This window comes from Acomys minous (genome assembly GCF_964271855.1).
Source record: "Acomys minous genome assembly, chromosome: 2".
Lineage (NCBI taxonomy): Eukaryota > Metazoa > Chordata > Mammalia > Rodentia > Muridae > Acomys > Acomys minous.
Window position 1 is genome coordinate 135,226,800 of NC_140484.1, and position 15,862 is coordinate 135,242,661.

The 15,862-nt window shown below is 36.7% G+C and overlaps 2 protein-coding genes across 2 annotated transcripts in view; one reads left to right on the forward strand and one right to left on the reverse strand.

Annotated features, from left to right (window-relative positions):
* Window positions 1–1,441: 1,441 nt before the first annotated feature.
* LOC311580920 (olfactory receptor 51F1-like) lies at window positions 1,442–2,401 on the forward strand (the record flags this gene model as incomplete). The annotated part of the gene is made up of 1 exon (XM_084752772.1): window positions 1,442–2,401. One exon carries the CDS (start codon window positions 1,442–1,444, stop codon window positions 2,399–2,401), a length of 960 nt encoding a protein of 319 aa, XP_084608898.1.
* Window positions 2,402–8,524: 6,123 nt separating this feature from the next.
* The window catches only part of LOC311578453 (uncharacterized protein), a gene marked incomplete at both ends in the record, with an annotated part of 31,044 nt that continues 23,706 nt past the window's right edge, over window positions 8,525–15,862 (reverse strand). Inside the window, one exon of the mRNA XM_084748296.1 lies at window positions 8,525–9,553. Coding sequence (XP_084604422.1) covers window positions 8,525–9,553 — 1,029 coding nt within the window. The remainder of the gene's footprint in view (window positions 9,554–15,862) is intronic.

Sequence of the window (15,862 nt, forward strand, 5' to 3'; positions counted from 1 at the left end):
AACACTTATACTTATAGAATCATTGTGTCTAATTCTATCTTCTACCTTGTTGCCAACCCAAAATCCATCACTCCATACTTTTTGGAAAGAAGAAAAATCTACTCTTCATAATTCCCTCAGAGAATTGTAGCTATAAAGTGAAAATTCCCGGATTTGACTTTCCGTCAATCTACTTACTTGGCACACCCTAGTGTCAACGAAAATGCATAACCTAATCTTTCTAAGATCTTATTACCTTTCTTTCCTGTCCTCAATCACCTGATGCTTTCAGACTTTTATGTATCAACCTAATCCTCTCCTTCCTTTTTTAAAATTCACCACTGTCATTGTATCTATAATCATGATTTATAAATTTGTATGTTTATCTAAATTCTCCCTTTTCCAAAAACATCTCCATACCTCTTCTCTTTTTAAGGGGGGCCGGGGGGATGAAACAGAGTTTCTCTCTGTAGCCTTGGCTGTCCTGGACTCACTTTTGTAGATCAAGATAGCCATGAACTCACAGACATCAGCCTGGCTCTGCCTCCCTGAGTGCTGGGATTACAGGCATGCGCCCTCACACCTGGCTCTCTATATCTCTTACAGCCTTTCTTAGCCACAGTCTCTCTGTCATTGCCTTAATTGCTAAATTCCTGAAAATGAAACAAACTATAGCACCACAATTTCTCAGTCTGTCCCCTAATCCATCGTCACTGGTTGTCAGTTTCAATTCGCAAGTACACCTGCTTTTCTCAAGATCAGCAACATACTTTGAACTACATTTGAATATTTTAATACCTACTAGACTAGACTGCTCAAGCCAGTCAGCACAGTTATCAACATATCCACAAGGGGATACCATGATATCTTTGTTTTATGGTTCTTAAAAGACATTTAGAATTACCAGGGTTTAGGAGATATAATCCTTCCCCTAAAAGTCCACAATACGCTGTCTTCATTATTTTCTTTTTTAGTAACCCAGTTTCCTTGGCTGTTCACCTATTCTGTGGGATTAAAATGATTGTTTAAAACCTGCAGATCCATTCCAAACAGATGAACATTTTTAAGTAGATTTCCCTTGCTTACTTTAAACATGGTATATTCAAATTTAAATACACTTTTGTGTGTGTGTGTGTTCTAAGAATCAAGTTCTCACTTTGAACATTTCTATTTTTGCATTTTTGATATGACTATCTATGCACACAATCAGGTAGAACTTAAAAGTCTATGAAAATAAAAATAAATACATAAATTTCAAAATTATGTGAATATACCTTTTGGTTTAAGGATAAATACATTCTAAATGTCTCTAATTATAATTGCTAGGTTAATACATTTTAGTTTTCTGGATAACAGAATTTATTTCCTAGAGTAGTTTTTTCTAATCAGAAGACTGTTTAAACACATTTTTTTATCACAGTACAATCTGTTACTTTTTAGGATGTGAGCACTGTAAAGGCAAATGCTACAAATGCAGGACAACATGGGATTCCTAAGCAACTTCACGTCAAAGTTACCAACCTTCTTGCTGACTGGCGTTCCTGGCCTAGAGTCTGCTCCTGCCTGGATCTCCATCCCCTTCTGTTGTCTTTACGCCACCGCCCTCTCTGGCAACTGCATGATCCTCTTTATCATTGTGGCCCAGCACAGCCTGCATGAACCTATGTACTATTTCCTCTCCATGCTCTCCGCCACTGACCTGGGTCTGACTGTTTCCACAATGTCAACCACCTTAAAGATACTGTGGTTTCACGCGAATGAAATCAGTCTAGATTTATGCATTGTTCAGATGTTTTTTCTTCATGGATTCACATGTGTAGAATCTGGCGTGCTAGTGGCTATGGCGTTCGACCGTTATGTAGCGATCTGCAACCCTCTTAGATACACTATGATTCTTACTAATTCTAGAATCATTCAGATGGGTGTCCTAGTGATTATGCGCACTGTAGTATTAATTGTCCCACTTCTTTGGCTCCTTAAGCCTGTCTCTTTCTGTAAGATGAACATCCTGTCCCACTCCTACTGCTATCATCCAGATGTGATTAAGTTAGCATGTTCAGACACGCGGGCCAACAGCATCTGTGGATTAGTTGGTCTCGTTCTGACCACAGGGGTAGATATTCCGTGCATTGTCTTGTCTTATATACTGATCATTCGCTCTGTCCTCACTATTGCCTCCTCTGAAGAAAGGCACAAGGTCTTCATCACCTGTGTGTCCCACATTGGTGCAGTTGCTATTTTCTATATCCCTCTGTTTAGCTTGTCTATGGTGCATCGCTATGGTCGGTCAGCCCCCAAAGTAGTTCATTCAATGATGGCCAATGTTTTCCTTCTTTTACCCCCTGTGCTCAATCCCATCATTTATAGCGTAAAGACAAAACAGATCCGAAAGGCTATTCTTAATTTCCTCATTGCAAAATAAACAGAGATTACTCTTAACTTTTGAAAACGCTGGTATGATTTTCATGCTGCAGAAGCAACTGTATTTGGGGATTCTCCATTAGATGTGGGAGTTTTCAAGTCTTTAATTTATTAAGCAAGGTTTAAAGAATGTTTAGATATTTTCTGTTTGAAATGCTAGTATGCTATGCTTTCCATGAGTTTTACAGTCGAATCAGAGAAATGTAAATAATAATAATGAAGAAATAAAACTGCTGCTCAAAGTAACTAATATTTCCTGCTAGGTTTTCTACTAGTGGCTCACAAGACACATTTCATCTTACACTTCTAAACAGCCCAACAAAATATATAACTATTTACAATACAATTAAAATACACATGGTTGATTAAGCAGAGGTCTGCAGACATTAGGGCATACATCTATTAAGGAGCACAGTTAATAATTTAATCTACAATTCTCATACCCTAGCCACCATGCTCAGTATTATACCCTTTGCTAAATGTACGCAAGGGAGATAGTAAAATATAGTGAGCAGTAAAATATGAATCATCATGAATCCGGCCTCATATTAACATGTCTCAGAGCCTTTTCAAAAATATTTATCTTATTTCAGTCACAGATAATATACAATATGAATGATAAGAATAAACAGTGCAGCCAAGTAACAGTCAAAAGAAAAGTTTTGGGAATTACAAATATGTGTTTTTTTTATTTAATAAATGAGGCAGAACTCCAGGTCTAGAGGAGATCATCAAGGAAAATTCGAGGAATCTTAGAGCAGATGTTGTTGCTTTGTTTCCTAGTGGCTCATTAAGAAATATGTATTATGAAAATTCATATAATGAACAATATTTCATTAAAATTTTAATATAATCTCTATTATTTTCAGCACAAGAAAATCAAAGCAAAATGAACACACTCACGTTACCTTTATAAACATACTCATATTGCCTGACAAAATATCATTCTATAAATGTTATAAATGACTTATATGGTTTCATGGCTTCTTTAAGCAACCAACAAACAAAAGACTGATTGATGATTCTCAGCTGATAAGTAATTTATACAGAACCAGACTCAAAATATTTGCTTCCTAAAAGGAACATGGGAAACTATTTGGATTTAGGAGGCAGCCAAAAACTTAAACTTCCTGTTGCATGGCAGAAATTTAGAGATTTAAATAGTATAGTGATATACATATGCTGATTGTCACATGCTTCTCACAAACCATGTGATAGTGCCAGTTCACATTAGCCTGAAAAATTTTTTGTATATATTTTCCAAATATGGACCCACTCAAATGACTAATTTCCTTCTTATTATATTTGGTTCATCAGCACACATGTGACTGTAAATATGCTATGTTTGCCTCTGCATGGTGTAATAGAAATTAAAAGATTAATAAATATATATCCTTATGTTTAATAAAGTTTTGAATATGTATATGAAACATGAAAATGGACAAAAAGTAAAATAATTCATTTAATAGTATTATGGATAATAACTCAAAAGTAGTATTCTACCCAGTTTCCCTTACAGTCTGGTTTATGGATTTCCAGGACTGCATCAAGAAACTATTTTGCAAGCAATGTTGTGGAAGAATGTAATAAGTGTTATGGATACAATCTTCATGAGGGAATATAAAATTTATAACCAAAGGCCTTATCTGAAATAGGCTTTGAGAATATTATTCTGAACTCAATGGTTTCCAATTGTTTGTTAAATGCCCCTTATTATTCTTTTATGTCTTGCGCCACAGAAATTGTAGCCACAAAAAAAGTAGGAAGCTTGGCTCTTACAAAACCCACAGGGGAAATAAGACAAGTTAAGAATTTAAGAGAAAGATCTGGTAAATATAATATGGCAGAAACTAGTCATTACATATGTATATCCACATATAAAAATGAAAATAAATCCAACAATCAAGATACAGGAGGAGAGTTTTGGTTTGCTGATTCTGTTTTCTGAATGTAGGTCATGATGATCAATTATCAACAAAGCGATTGTAGCATATGGTGAATCCACTTATATATTTAGGGTAACCTAATATAAGCAATGAAGAGATTTCGCAAAACTATACTAAAATTGGACGATGTAAAGAGGAGCCCAGGAGTGGAAAGTTGAGGTTTAGTTGAGAAGAGAGAGTAGTGAGAATGATGGAATTTTGGTTTCTTTAAAAACATAGTAATGTTATCAGAATATACTTTTATTTTAATTCCAGGTGTGGGGAAATGGGACTGCTTCAAAGCAGTTGACTATGATTTGGCTTGTGCTCTGGCAGAGGTATGATTTTGCCTGCTGTAGATAGTTTCTGTGATTGTGTGTCATTTGGAATTCTGGGGGACTTTTCAGGGGGTATATAAATACTAGAGCCCCAGTTGGTTGGTTGGTTGTTGGTTATTGTTGGTTGCTGTTGGTTGAAGTTTGTTAAATAGTTTTTCACAAAGAAGAAACACTAAGAGGGAGAAATTAGATATCATGATGGCGAAGATCAAACTGGATCTAAAGAACTCAACGTCCCTAATCAGCAGGAAGTAATCTAGAAATAACATTGCCCTCATACTGACCCTTGACTTTATTCAGGGATGTCTTTCCTTTTCTCTCTATGCTTTTTTCTCTCATATCTACTGTTAGAGGGGGGTTGAAAGGGTAGAACAAAGGTGGAGAAAGGTGGGAGAAAGAAGAACCCACAAAGTAGCAAGCACTGGCTACAAGAAAGTTTTAAGTGAAACAGCAATCTCTTCAAGACTTGTGCAACCACTTTGGAAGTCTATCTGGAGCTTTCTCAGAAAACTGGGAATAGGGCTTCCTCAAGACCCAGCTATTCCACTCCTTGGAATATACCCAGAAAGTGCTCCACCACACAAGGACATATGCTCAACCATGTTAATAGCAGCCTTATTCATAATAACCAGAACCTGGAAACAGCCTAAATGTCCCTCAGTTGAAGAATGGATAAAGAAACTGTGGTACATTTACAATATGGAATACTACTCAGCTATTGCAAACAAGGAAATCCCGAAATTTGTCGACAAATGGATGTGACTAGAAATGATCATACTGAGTGAGTTAATCCAGAAGCAGAAAGACTCAAATGGTATATACTCACTTATAATTGGGCACTAGCTCTAAGGGCACGTCCCACAAAAGTCTTCACTTTCCAGGAGATTGGGATAGATGTGAGGGCATCCTACTGAGACTCTAGGTAAGAGAAATATAGGAGATGGGGAAATAGAAGGACCCAGAGGGTCCTAGAAACCTACAAGAAGAACATCATGATGGGTGAATTGGGGCCCAGGGGGGTCTGCTCAAATTATTGCACTAACCAAGGACAATATAATAGTAAACATTGAACCTATACTCTGATCTATCCAATGGACAGGACATTCTCTACAGTTATGTGGAGAGCAGGGATTGATTTTGACATGAACTCTGGTACTCCATATTTGACCACCTCCCCTTGGTGGGGAGGCCTGATGGCACGCAAAGAAAGAATAAGCAGGCTACCAAGATGAGACTTGATAGCCTATGACTATACAGTGGGGGAAGAGGTCCCCCTTGGCCTTAGACCTAGGGGAGGGGAATAAGGTGAAAGAGGGAGGGAGGAAGGAATGAGAGGATACAAGTGGTGGGACAACAATTTAGTTGCCATCTGAATAAATTAATAAAATTAAATAAAAAAGAATATTTGTCATTATATGTAATTGTCATAGAGATCTGAAAGACAGACGGCTGTCTGTGTGTGACCCAAATAATTATATTTGAGTTCTCAGTAAAGAAGTGTTTAAGAAAGGAAGATAAGTAAATAAAAAAATAATTCTTAATGTTTGCTTTAGTGGTTTCATGTGTGTAAAACTGTCATTGTCCATATTAATTAGGATTTATGATCTGGAGAGGTATATTTATAGTTGTCAAGATTGTGTAGTGATGGGAAATCATTAAGAGGAAACTATCTTCAGTCACATTTTATCAATAATCTAGTTTTCATATGAACATTGTCAGTTTTCAAATAAAATCATTATCTATTCCTTTAAGGAAAGGAAAAGTTTGTAATACCAAAACTTAAAGAGTGATATTGCCTACATCTAGTGACTTTGGTGCAGGAAGGTGCTCTGTAGTCTACCAAAAGAAAAGCATAAGCACTAAGCCAGCCACAAAACCTTTGACCTATTATTAGTCCTGCCTGATGTAGGTCATGGTGGCCCAGGACTTGTGAGAGTAGCCAACCAATATCTAATTCTAATGAGGCCACTCCACAAGAGAGAGCCTGTGGAATGCTGTGTAGGGGGAACAGCAAAACAGCTTTAGAGACCATGGAATATGGCCCAACAGTTAACACAACCACAGTGGGTTTGCCTCAGAAAGGCAGGTGCCTGTGTCTGCATCGTCACCACATCCCTTATCATATATGAATTGTATGGAAACTCTAAGAGGGCTCCCAGCCCCTCACTGAGCAGTGTCATTGCTTGGTCTTTTCCAAACATTGCTGCTGGAACAGATTAATTATTCAACCCACCGCCCTCAGGGAGAACTTAGAGATGTAGATTTTAGCAATGATTGCCACTCTAATACAGAATTTGGAAAAAAGAAGAATGATTAGTAAGATTAGGTTAAGATGTATTTTTGTCAGTGGCTCTGATGTATAAAATCTTGAGTAACAATTTGAAGTTCAGAAGGACACACATTTAGTAGTTAAGCTAGGCACTTTCTGAGGATAGGGAGCAAGAACATTAGCCCAAATTAGCAATGGCTGACGTGACTCTCTCTTTGAAGCTTGGCTGGTGATAAGACCATGATTAATTTCTCATACCCGTTCGCCCCCTCAGTTTCCTGATGTGATTTAAGGAAAATTGTGAGGAGATGTGTACCTTGAGGATTTAAGATAGAAATGGCTGATTGTTTTTATCTGAAAGTTTAGATTTGTGATTCTTTTAAGGTTTTTATAAGACTACCTTTTAAGATAAATGAAGTTTTTCTTTCTTTGGAGCTGTGAATTGCAGCCTGCCAGGAAAGAAAACCTGGCTGAGAAATTACTTTGCTTGTCTACCCGTAGTTAATCTATAATAGGTTGCTTAGTTACAAACTTATGTGGGTTCTTGAAAATCATTTGATTTTATCCACAATGTTTAAAACATTTGATCATATGAGGGTACTAGGGTACATGTTTTCTTTTTTTATTAAAAATTTTTATTATATATATATATATATATATATATACATACATACATACATACATACATATATACATACATTGAACTACCTATAGCAAGAAGAACCATGACACAATCAGGAATTATATAAATGTTACATTTTTAGTGTTTTGGCTATTTGTATTTTGCAGCCTTGAAGAAAACATCTTGACTGCCAAACTCTGCCAAGACAGGGTAATCAAGTCCTCAATAGTTCATGCCTCACAAATATGGTTGTCAACTATATTGGGCCAGAAGGCTGAAGATGATGCTCCAATGTTACAGAGAGTTTTGGGTGACTATTCAGGTAGCAAACTGTCTCTGTCATCTTCTCACTTGGAAAGCTATTAACATTAACCTGCATTCCTGATATAATCTGGTAATCAATTTTATTCCTTCTCAAGTCTCTGATGGGGTTGAAGATCAGGTAGTTTAGTCTTACAACTAAGCTTAGCTGTTTAGTGGTTAAGATGTTTTTAGGTCTAGATAGATGTTTTAAGCTGATAATGATGAGATATGATAGATATCTATTTACATTCAGAATTTTAGATGCATCAAGATAGGAACATGTTTTTTTAATTGTCAGATATATTGGGCCAGAAGGCTGAAGATGATGCTCCAACATTGTAAAGAGTTTTGGGTTCAGACAGCAAACTGATTCTGTCATTTTTTTTCCTCATTTTCGAAGCTGCTAACCTGTACTTCTGGTTCACTCAGGTAATTAATTTTATTCCTTCTCAAGTCTCTGATGGGTTTGAAGACCAGATAGTTTAGTTTTATAATTAAGCTTAGTTGTTTAGGGGGTTAAGGTTATTTTTAGGTCTAGATAGATGTTTTAAGTTGATAGAGATGAGATATGATAGATATTGATTTACATTCAGAATTTTAGACTCACCAAGATGGGGAAAGATGCTGATCTTCTGTCAATGAGATTTCCCTGAGATTAACATCATTTTCAGCTTTGTTTCTGACACAGTTTATCTAGAATCACGTTTCTTATCTGTTGGCTCTTCACACAGTATATGATAGGATTCATCACTGGAGGCACAAGCAGGAAAACGTCAGCCATGAGGATCTTGGATATAGGGGAGCTATGGCTGGCAAAACGGTAGATAACAGCAAGGGAGATGACAGGCACGTAGAAGATGAGCACAGCACAGATGTGGGAGACGCAGGTACTAAGGACTTTGAGCCTTTCCCTTTGGGATGCGATGCCCAGTACTGCTCTCAGAATGAGTATATAAGACATGAAAATAAATGTTATGTCAAGGATGCCTGTGAGAGCCACAAATAAGCCATAGACGATATTGAACCTGTTGTCTGAGCAGGCCAGCTTCATGACATCCTGGTGGAGGCAGTAGGAATGGGACAAGAGACTCTTCTTGCAGTACCTTAGATGCTTTAGTGTTACAGGAAAAGGCAGGATCAACAGAATGTTCTTGAGAGCAAAAGCAAGGCCAATTTGAAGGACCCTGGCACTGGTAAGGATGGAAGTGTATCTCAGAGGATTACAGATGGCAATAAAACGATCAAAGGACATAATGAGAAGGACAGATGACTCCATAGCCGAGAACTCATGAATAAAAAACTCCTGGGCAAAACACACATTAGGAGAAATTTCTGGAGAGTTGAACAAGAAAACCTTAAGCATGGTAGGAAAAGAGGAAACGGACAGTCCTAGGTCAGAGATAGCCAACATGGAGAGGAAATAGTACATGGGTTCATGCAGAGAAGGCTCTGATTTTATGAAGAAGAGGATAACGCAGTTGCCTAGGATGGCCACAGTGTACAGGAGACATATAGGGATGAATATCCAAATGTGGGCAGATTCCATGCCTGGGAACCCAACCAGATAGAAAGTAGAGATTTCAGTAACAGAGACGTTGAGAACGGGCATACCAGCAAGTGTGGACTCAAGATCAACAGCTCCAGAGATGTGGGTTGCGGTGCTTAGAGTAGACTGGTTTAGATGCCTGAGTTTGTTCTGTTGAAACCTTTAAGATGATATCTAATCAAGAGACTGAAATTATTCTTGGAAGTGCACCTAACGTGGAGAAAAATAGATCAGAATTAACCCTACTAGTACATACCAATAACCAAATATGTAGTACATATCAATATCTATATCACAGCATAGAAGAATCTATCAATATCCAAAGCTTAATCATTACTGGTCACATGAAGGGGCACTCTGATTTCTTTGTGGTTGGAGCCCTTTCTTTCTCTCTATTCTTTTCTCTTTTATATCATTGCTTTCTGAGATAGGCCCGGGTGAGTCTGCGCTTCCTGCTGTCTACCTAACCACGTGCAATCTTTAAAAGCAGTCTTCCAGCAGACAGGTCTCGACTGATTCACTGTGTACTTGTGTTATTTTCCTGTTGTTTTTGTTGTTTGCTAACACCCTGTATTAGCATAGTCTCTTTGAAATTGATATTCTTCATTTTAATATGGAGTACTAAGTTGGAGATTTATTATTCATTTGTTTTTTTGAATATTTTAAACTAAACAGTAATTTGTTATTTAATTTTGTGATATTGTCAATTATCACAGTAAATATTCTCTTTTAAAGTGTCTAGTTGAAGTTTCTTAGATATTTAAATTTAACACCTAGTTATCTTTGTATATAAATATTTTCTCTTAAGTAATATATAATTGTGTATATTAAATGCATAAAATAATTACTTTCATTGTAGCATTACAGCGCATGGTTTCATTCATTCACATTGAAATCTGTTACGTGTTAAAATTCATTTTCAAAGTTTTGGCATTTTACTATAGTTAACAAGCTATTCTCTTCCATTTCCTTCTTCTATACCCTTTCCTAAATGCCCCTTCCTGACTTTTTTCAAAGTGTTGGCTCCTTTTGTCATCAATTATTGTTACGATGTGTGTATGTATGCATTTTTTTAGTTTATCATATTTAAAAATTCTTTAAAAATTTTTTGGTTTCCAATTTATTCAAATTAGTAATCACTTTTACAATTACCCTTCTTTTATTTTAAAAGTAAATTATTTTAAATCACCCTGCTTACATTTACCAATTACTCTATTATTTTCCATTCTATTTATTGGTATGCTTTCATGCTATTTGTAACTTACTTTTTTTCTTATTTTTATTTTTAATTTATAAATAATATTTGAATTTTTTATGGGACAATGTGCCATTTTTGTGTACATATACAGTAAGAAATGATTGTTTCTTTGAATAAATTACATAAAGGCAATATTCAGTTATAGTTATTAATGCTATGGGTATACCTTACCAGATTCATTAAGAATGTTAATTGTTAAAAAAGAGATGTCTGTTATGGCTGGTAAACTCCAACTCCTAAGACATGCTTCTGATGCTGTCCTGAAAGAAAAGGAATGTCCAATGGAAAGTGGAATACCTTTTGCAAAAATATCAGGGAAGAAATTTTATCTTCTTATTTGGTCCATATGGCCAGGTGGAGCTATTAGAAGTTTTGTTTTGTTAATGCCATTGTTTTAATGCTTGTTTTCTCTGGGAGAGAGCCCTCAAGGGTTGTTTGATGTTAGTTTTGTTGAGGTAAATGAAATATTAAATGGTATGTAATGCTTCTGCTGCTTAGCGCTCCTCCTGCTGAGTGAATCTACAGACATAGGTCACGCCTCACTCCTTCAGCTTCTTAACTACTGATTCTACAAGTCTTTCCTTCAGAAAAATTTCTTGTTCCTTTTCAATTTCCTTTCAGTTGTTCTTTAGAAAACTCTACTCCAAAAGTTAATTGCTAGCTTAGTTAGATGCTGATATTTTTTTAGACATATAATGACTAACTTACAAGGTCTAAATATTTTAGCCTGTAAATCCTTTAATGATGTTTAAAGTTTGGATTTAAATCCTTCTACATAAAACTCAACTAGTAACTTTTATTTTATATCAGCTGTCTTAATACAATAGACCTATATGTCCAGTAATTGATCTATAAAATGGAAGAACATTTTTATTCTTCATTATCAATCTGTATTTATTATAAAAGAGAAAACACGTTTAACATAATAAAAAATTTGAATCTCACTAAAATATTTTTATGTTTCCAGAATGAGTGTTTTATTTTGCTGTAAAAAGTATGATTTTTTTTTTTTAGAGAATCTAGAGAAAGCTAGCATGCTGCATAGAAGGTTTTCCAGGTCTATCTGTACTCAGAAGAGCTTTCAGAATTCAACTCGTTGGTTTGTGGAAATGTAAGGAAAACAGTTACAGTAAGAGACATAGAAGATTTTCAAAGAGTAGAGTTAGCATGACGTTCATCATTAAGTTGAAGTTAAACATGATACAAGTTATAGTATTCTTTATACTAATAGTGGAATGTTTAATGAGGTCAAATATGTATTATGAGGATTATTTTAAGTCCTCTGTTTATTTTATTCCATATCAAAATGAGTATGAAATGGCAAAAATCATAGTTGGGTAAGGGTAAGCTGTTTCTCATAGTGCCCCTGACTGAAGAGGTAGACAGAGGGAACACTAGGGTTTTTAGATACTTACCAAGGTGTGTCCCACCTGGTCTGCACTCCAAAACTAAACAGAGAAGCTACCCCAGTCTTGTTTGTTAGTCACATTCTGAACAGCTGGTTCTATTTCTTCTCCTCTGAAGCCATTTAAGTAGATTAAAGGCCCCAGGGGATGATGATGCACTACTTAGCCTCAGAGGGACTGAAGTACCCACTGGTCTCTCAGGTAGGTGAACGCCCACTGAAGAAGGGTTCAGATCAATTCCCAGTGCGCGTACAATTTGGATGCTTATGCTTAAATGCCTGTGAATCCATCCTGTCTCCTCTAACAACGTTAATTTATTTCTTCTTTATTATTTAATTTATTTACTCACTTTACAGCCCCCTCCCTCCTTTTTTTTCCTCAGTCTTTCCCTTACACCCAACCTTTCCTTCTCACCTTCTTCTCAGAGAAGGGGAGACCTCCATGGGTACCAACCCACACTGGCACATCTAGTTGCAGCAGGGCTAAGCACATCCTGTCATACTGAGGCCAGACAAAGCAGCCAAGCTAGGGGAAAAGGACCCAAAGGCAGACAACAGAGCCAGAGAAGGCCCTACGTTCATTGTTAGGGGATCCACATAATGACCAAGCTGAACTTCGGGTACATAAGTGCAAGGGGCCTAGTTACAGCCCATCCATGCTTTTTGGTTCGTAGTTCCGTCTCTGTGAGCCTCCATGGGCCCAGGTTAGTTGACTCTGTAGGTCTTCTTGTGGTGTCCTTGGCCTCTCTAGCTCCCTCTATCCTTTTGCCCATTCTTCCACAAAACTCCCTAAGCTCACCCCCTATTGTTTGGCTGTGGGTCTCTGCATCTGTTTCCGTCAGCTGCTGGATGAAGCCTCTCAAAAGATACTTATTTTTTTTCTCGGTACTTCCAAATCCTTCAGGAGAACTGGCCACATGATATTTTTCCAGATGGTTTTGTTTGTGTGATTATAGTTGAGTTGATTTTTGTTCCTTTCTGATTAATGTAATTGTCTCTATAAAATACTCAATGCTGGCTTTTTTAAATCCAAAAGGGCACTTAAATTTTCTTTTGTACTCTATTCTATATACACCCGTGTCTATTTTTTTGTATATTTGTGGGAGTATGTTTTAAATTTTATTTATGTGTATATTTTTGGCTGTGCACTCATTTGTGCATGTATGTGTGTGTGTATGCAAATGTGTATCCGCTGAAGTAAGAAGAACAAGTCATATTTTGTAGAGGTGGAATTACTGATCATTGTGATCTACTCATGTGGGTCTTGTTAACCAAACTCTGGTCCTCTGCTAAAGCAGCAACTATTTTAAATCATTGAATCTTCTCTCTTGCATTTAAAAAATACTTTTTAAATTTTATTTTTGTGTAAGTGTTTTACATATTGCACAAATTAATCTTTTATTGTGATTTCATTTTCAAAGTGTTTTCCTTCTTACCTTGATAATGATACTCTCATCTCAAATTTGACTCCCTTAGTGTTGAATAAAGGATTGCAGCTGATTGGGTGTAATGGAAGTTTTGGTTTCTTTAAAACTCAGTTACATACTTTTGTTTAAGTTCCAAGTGTGGGATATGGGACTGCCTTAGTTTGTCTACCACTTTTAACTATGATCACCTCATGCTGATAGCAGCCTCATGTGGCTTGGAGAGGGGTATAATCTTAGCCAGCTGAGATAGTCAAACTCTGAGGATCCCAGGAGGATATAAATATCAGAAATGTGTGTGTGTGTGTGTGTGTGTGTGTGTGTGTGTGAGAGAGAGAGAGAGAGAGAGAGAGAGAGAGAGAGAGAGAGAGAGAGAGAGAGAGAGAGAGAGAGAGAGAAAAGGGGGGCATCAAGAGAAAGCCTCAAAGAGACACTCTGAGGAGGAAGAAGGCTGCTCCTGGTTTGTCCTGATGATTTATTTGCTGTTTGCTGTTTGCTGGTTTGCTGGACTGCTGGATATGCTGACAACAGAGATTTGAATTTCCCCAAAGAACCTGACAACCCTAACCAGCTGGAAGTAGCTAAGAAAAACTACCCACCTTTCACCACTAACCTTTATCTTCTACCTAGTATTAGGGAGTTGAGAGGGAGGTATAAGGAATGAAAATAAAATAGATTTTAAAAGTAGCCAACAAATGGCAACAAGACATGGCTAGGCACAATGGGGTACTTGGTTTCTATGCCATAGAGGAGACAGCAGGGTACAAAGGAATGAAAATACTGTTTCAAGATGTCAACAAAAAGTCCATAGTTCCCTCTCACTTTCCTCCCAGAGGAGATTTTCTGATTTGGCTTTGTTGTCTTCTTGTACTCCATTTTATAAAAAATTGGGAGATTCACTAAAAAACCAGAAGTACCATTTGATTCTCTCATTTTTCGATGGATTGCAGAGTTGGCTGTGCAACTAAAGAATTTTTTCCCTTCCCCCAAAAAACCCCACAGGAAATAAATAACATCACTGTAGCAAACCAAAAGAAGAGAAAGATACAGACACACTACAACCATGAACATCAAAGTAACAAGAGCTGCCAATCATTGGTCATTAATATCTCTCAACATCAACATACTTAAATGCCCAATAAAAAGACAAGGGCTGCTGACCTGCTGTTCAGACAAGGTGTGTGTTCAGCGCTGCCATTTTGGATCCCTTCCCCACTTTGTCTTCTAATAGATTTAGTGTTTCTGGTTTTATGTTGAGGTCTTTGATCCCCTTGGACTTGAGTTTTGTGGAGGGTGATAAATATGATTCCATTTGCATTTTTCTACATGCAGACATCCACTTGGACCAGCACTATTTGTTGAAAATGCTTTCCTTTTCCACTGAATGGTTTTACCTTCTTTGTCATAAACTAAGTATCCATAGTTGTGTGGGTTTATTTATGAGCCTTTAATTCAATTCATTGATTGAGCAGTGTGTTTCTATGTGAATACCATGCACTTTTTTTTTTTTTTTACTATTTTTTCTGTAGTACAGCTTGAAGTCAGAGACAGAGATACTTTAAGAGATTTTTTTTTTATTGTATAGGATTGTTTTAGCTATTCTGGGCCTTTTGTTTTTCCATATGAAGTTGATAATTGTTCCTTTGAGGTCTGTGAGGAATTGTGTTTGTATTTTGATTGAATCTGTAGATTGCTTTTAGTAAGATGACCATTTTTACTATGTTAATCCCACCTACCCATGAGCATGGGAGATCTCTCCATCTTCTGGTATCTTCTTCAATTTAGTTCTTTAGAGACTTGAAGGTCATGTAGGTATTTGACTTGCTTCGTTAGAGTTATACCAATATACTCTATATTATTCTTGGCTAATGTGAAGGGTGTAGTTTCCCTAATTTCTTTCTCAGCCCCTTTGTAATTTGTATACAAGAGGGCTATTATTTTTTTAATTAATATTGTATCCGGCCACTTTGATGGAAGTGTTTATCAGCTATAGGAGTACTATCATATCATCTGTGAATAGTGATACTTTTTGATGTCTTCCTTTCCCATTTGGATCCCATTGATCTCTTTTCATCTCAGAAAGCAGAAATGGCTGACAACTAGTTACCGCTAATAACTTTTTTTGTCATAAACAATGAATTGTAGGCATACACAACAGTCCAGACAAGATGAGTTTATTATGCCAAGATCAAACCCAGCTCCAGGACAATCTGGAGCTTTGATACCTGAGAGAAAATCTTCTGTAGAAGGTATCACTTTCCCAAATTGGTTGCTAGGAAGGCACAGAAATAGAATCAAAGAGTATATGACTTTATCTATAGCAGGGTAGTTTAGTCTGAGAGAAATAACACAACTCTTAGCTATTTGGGAAA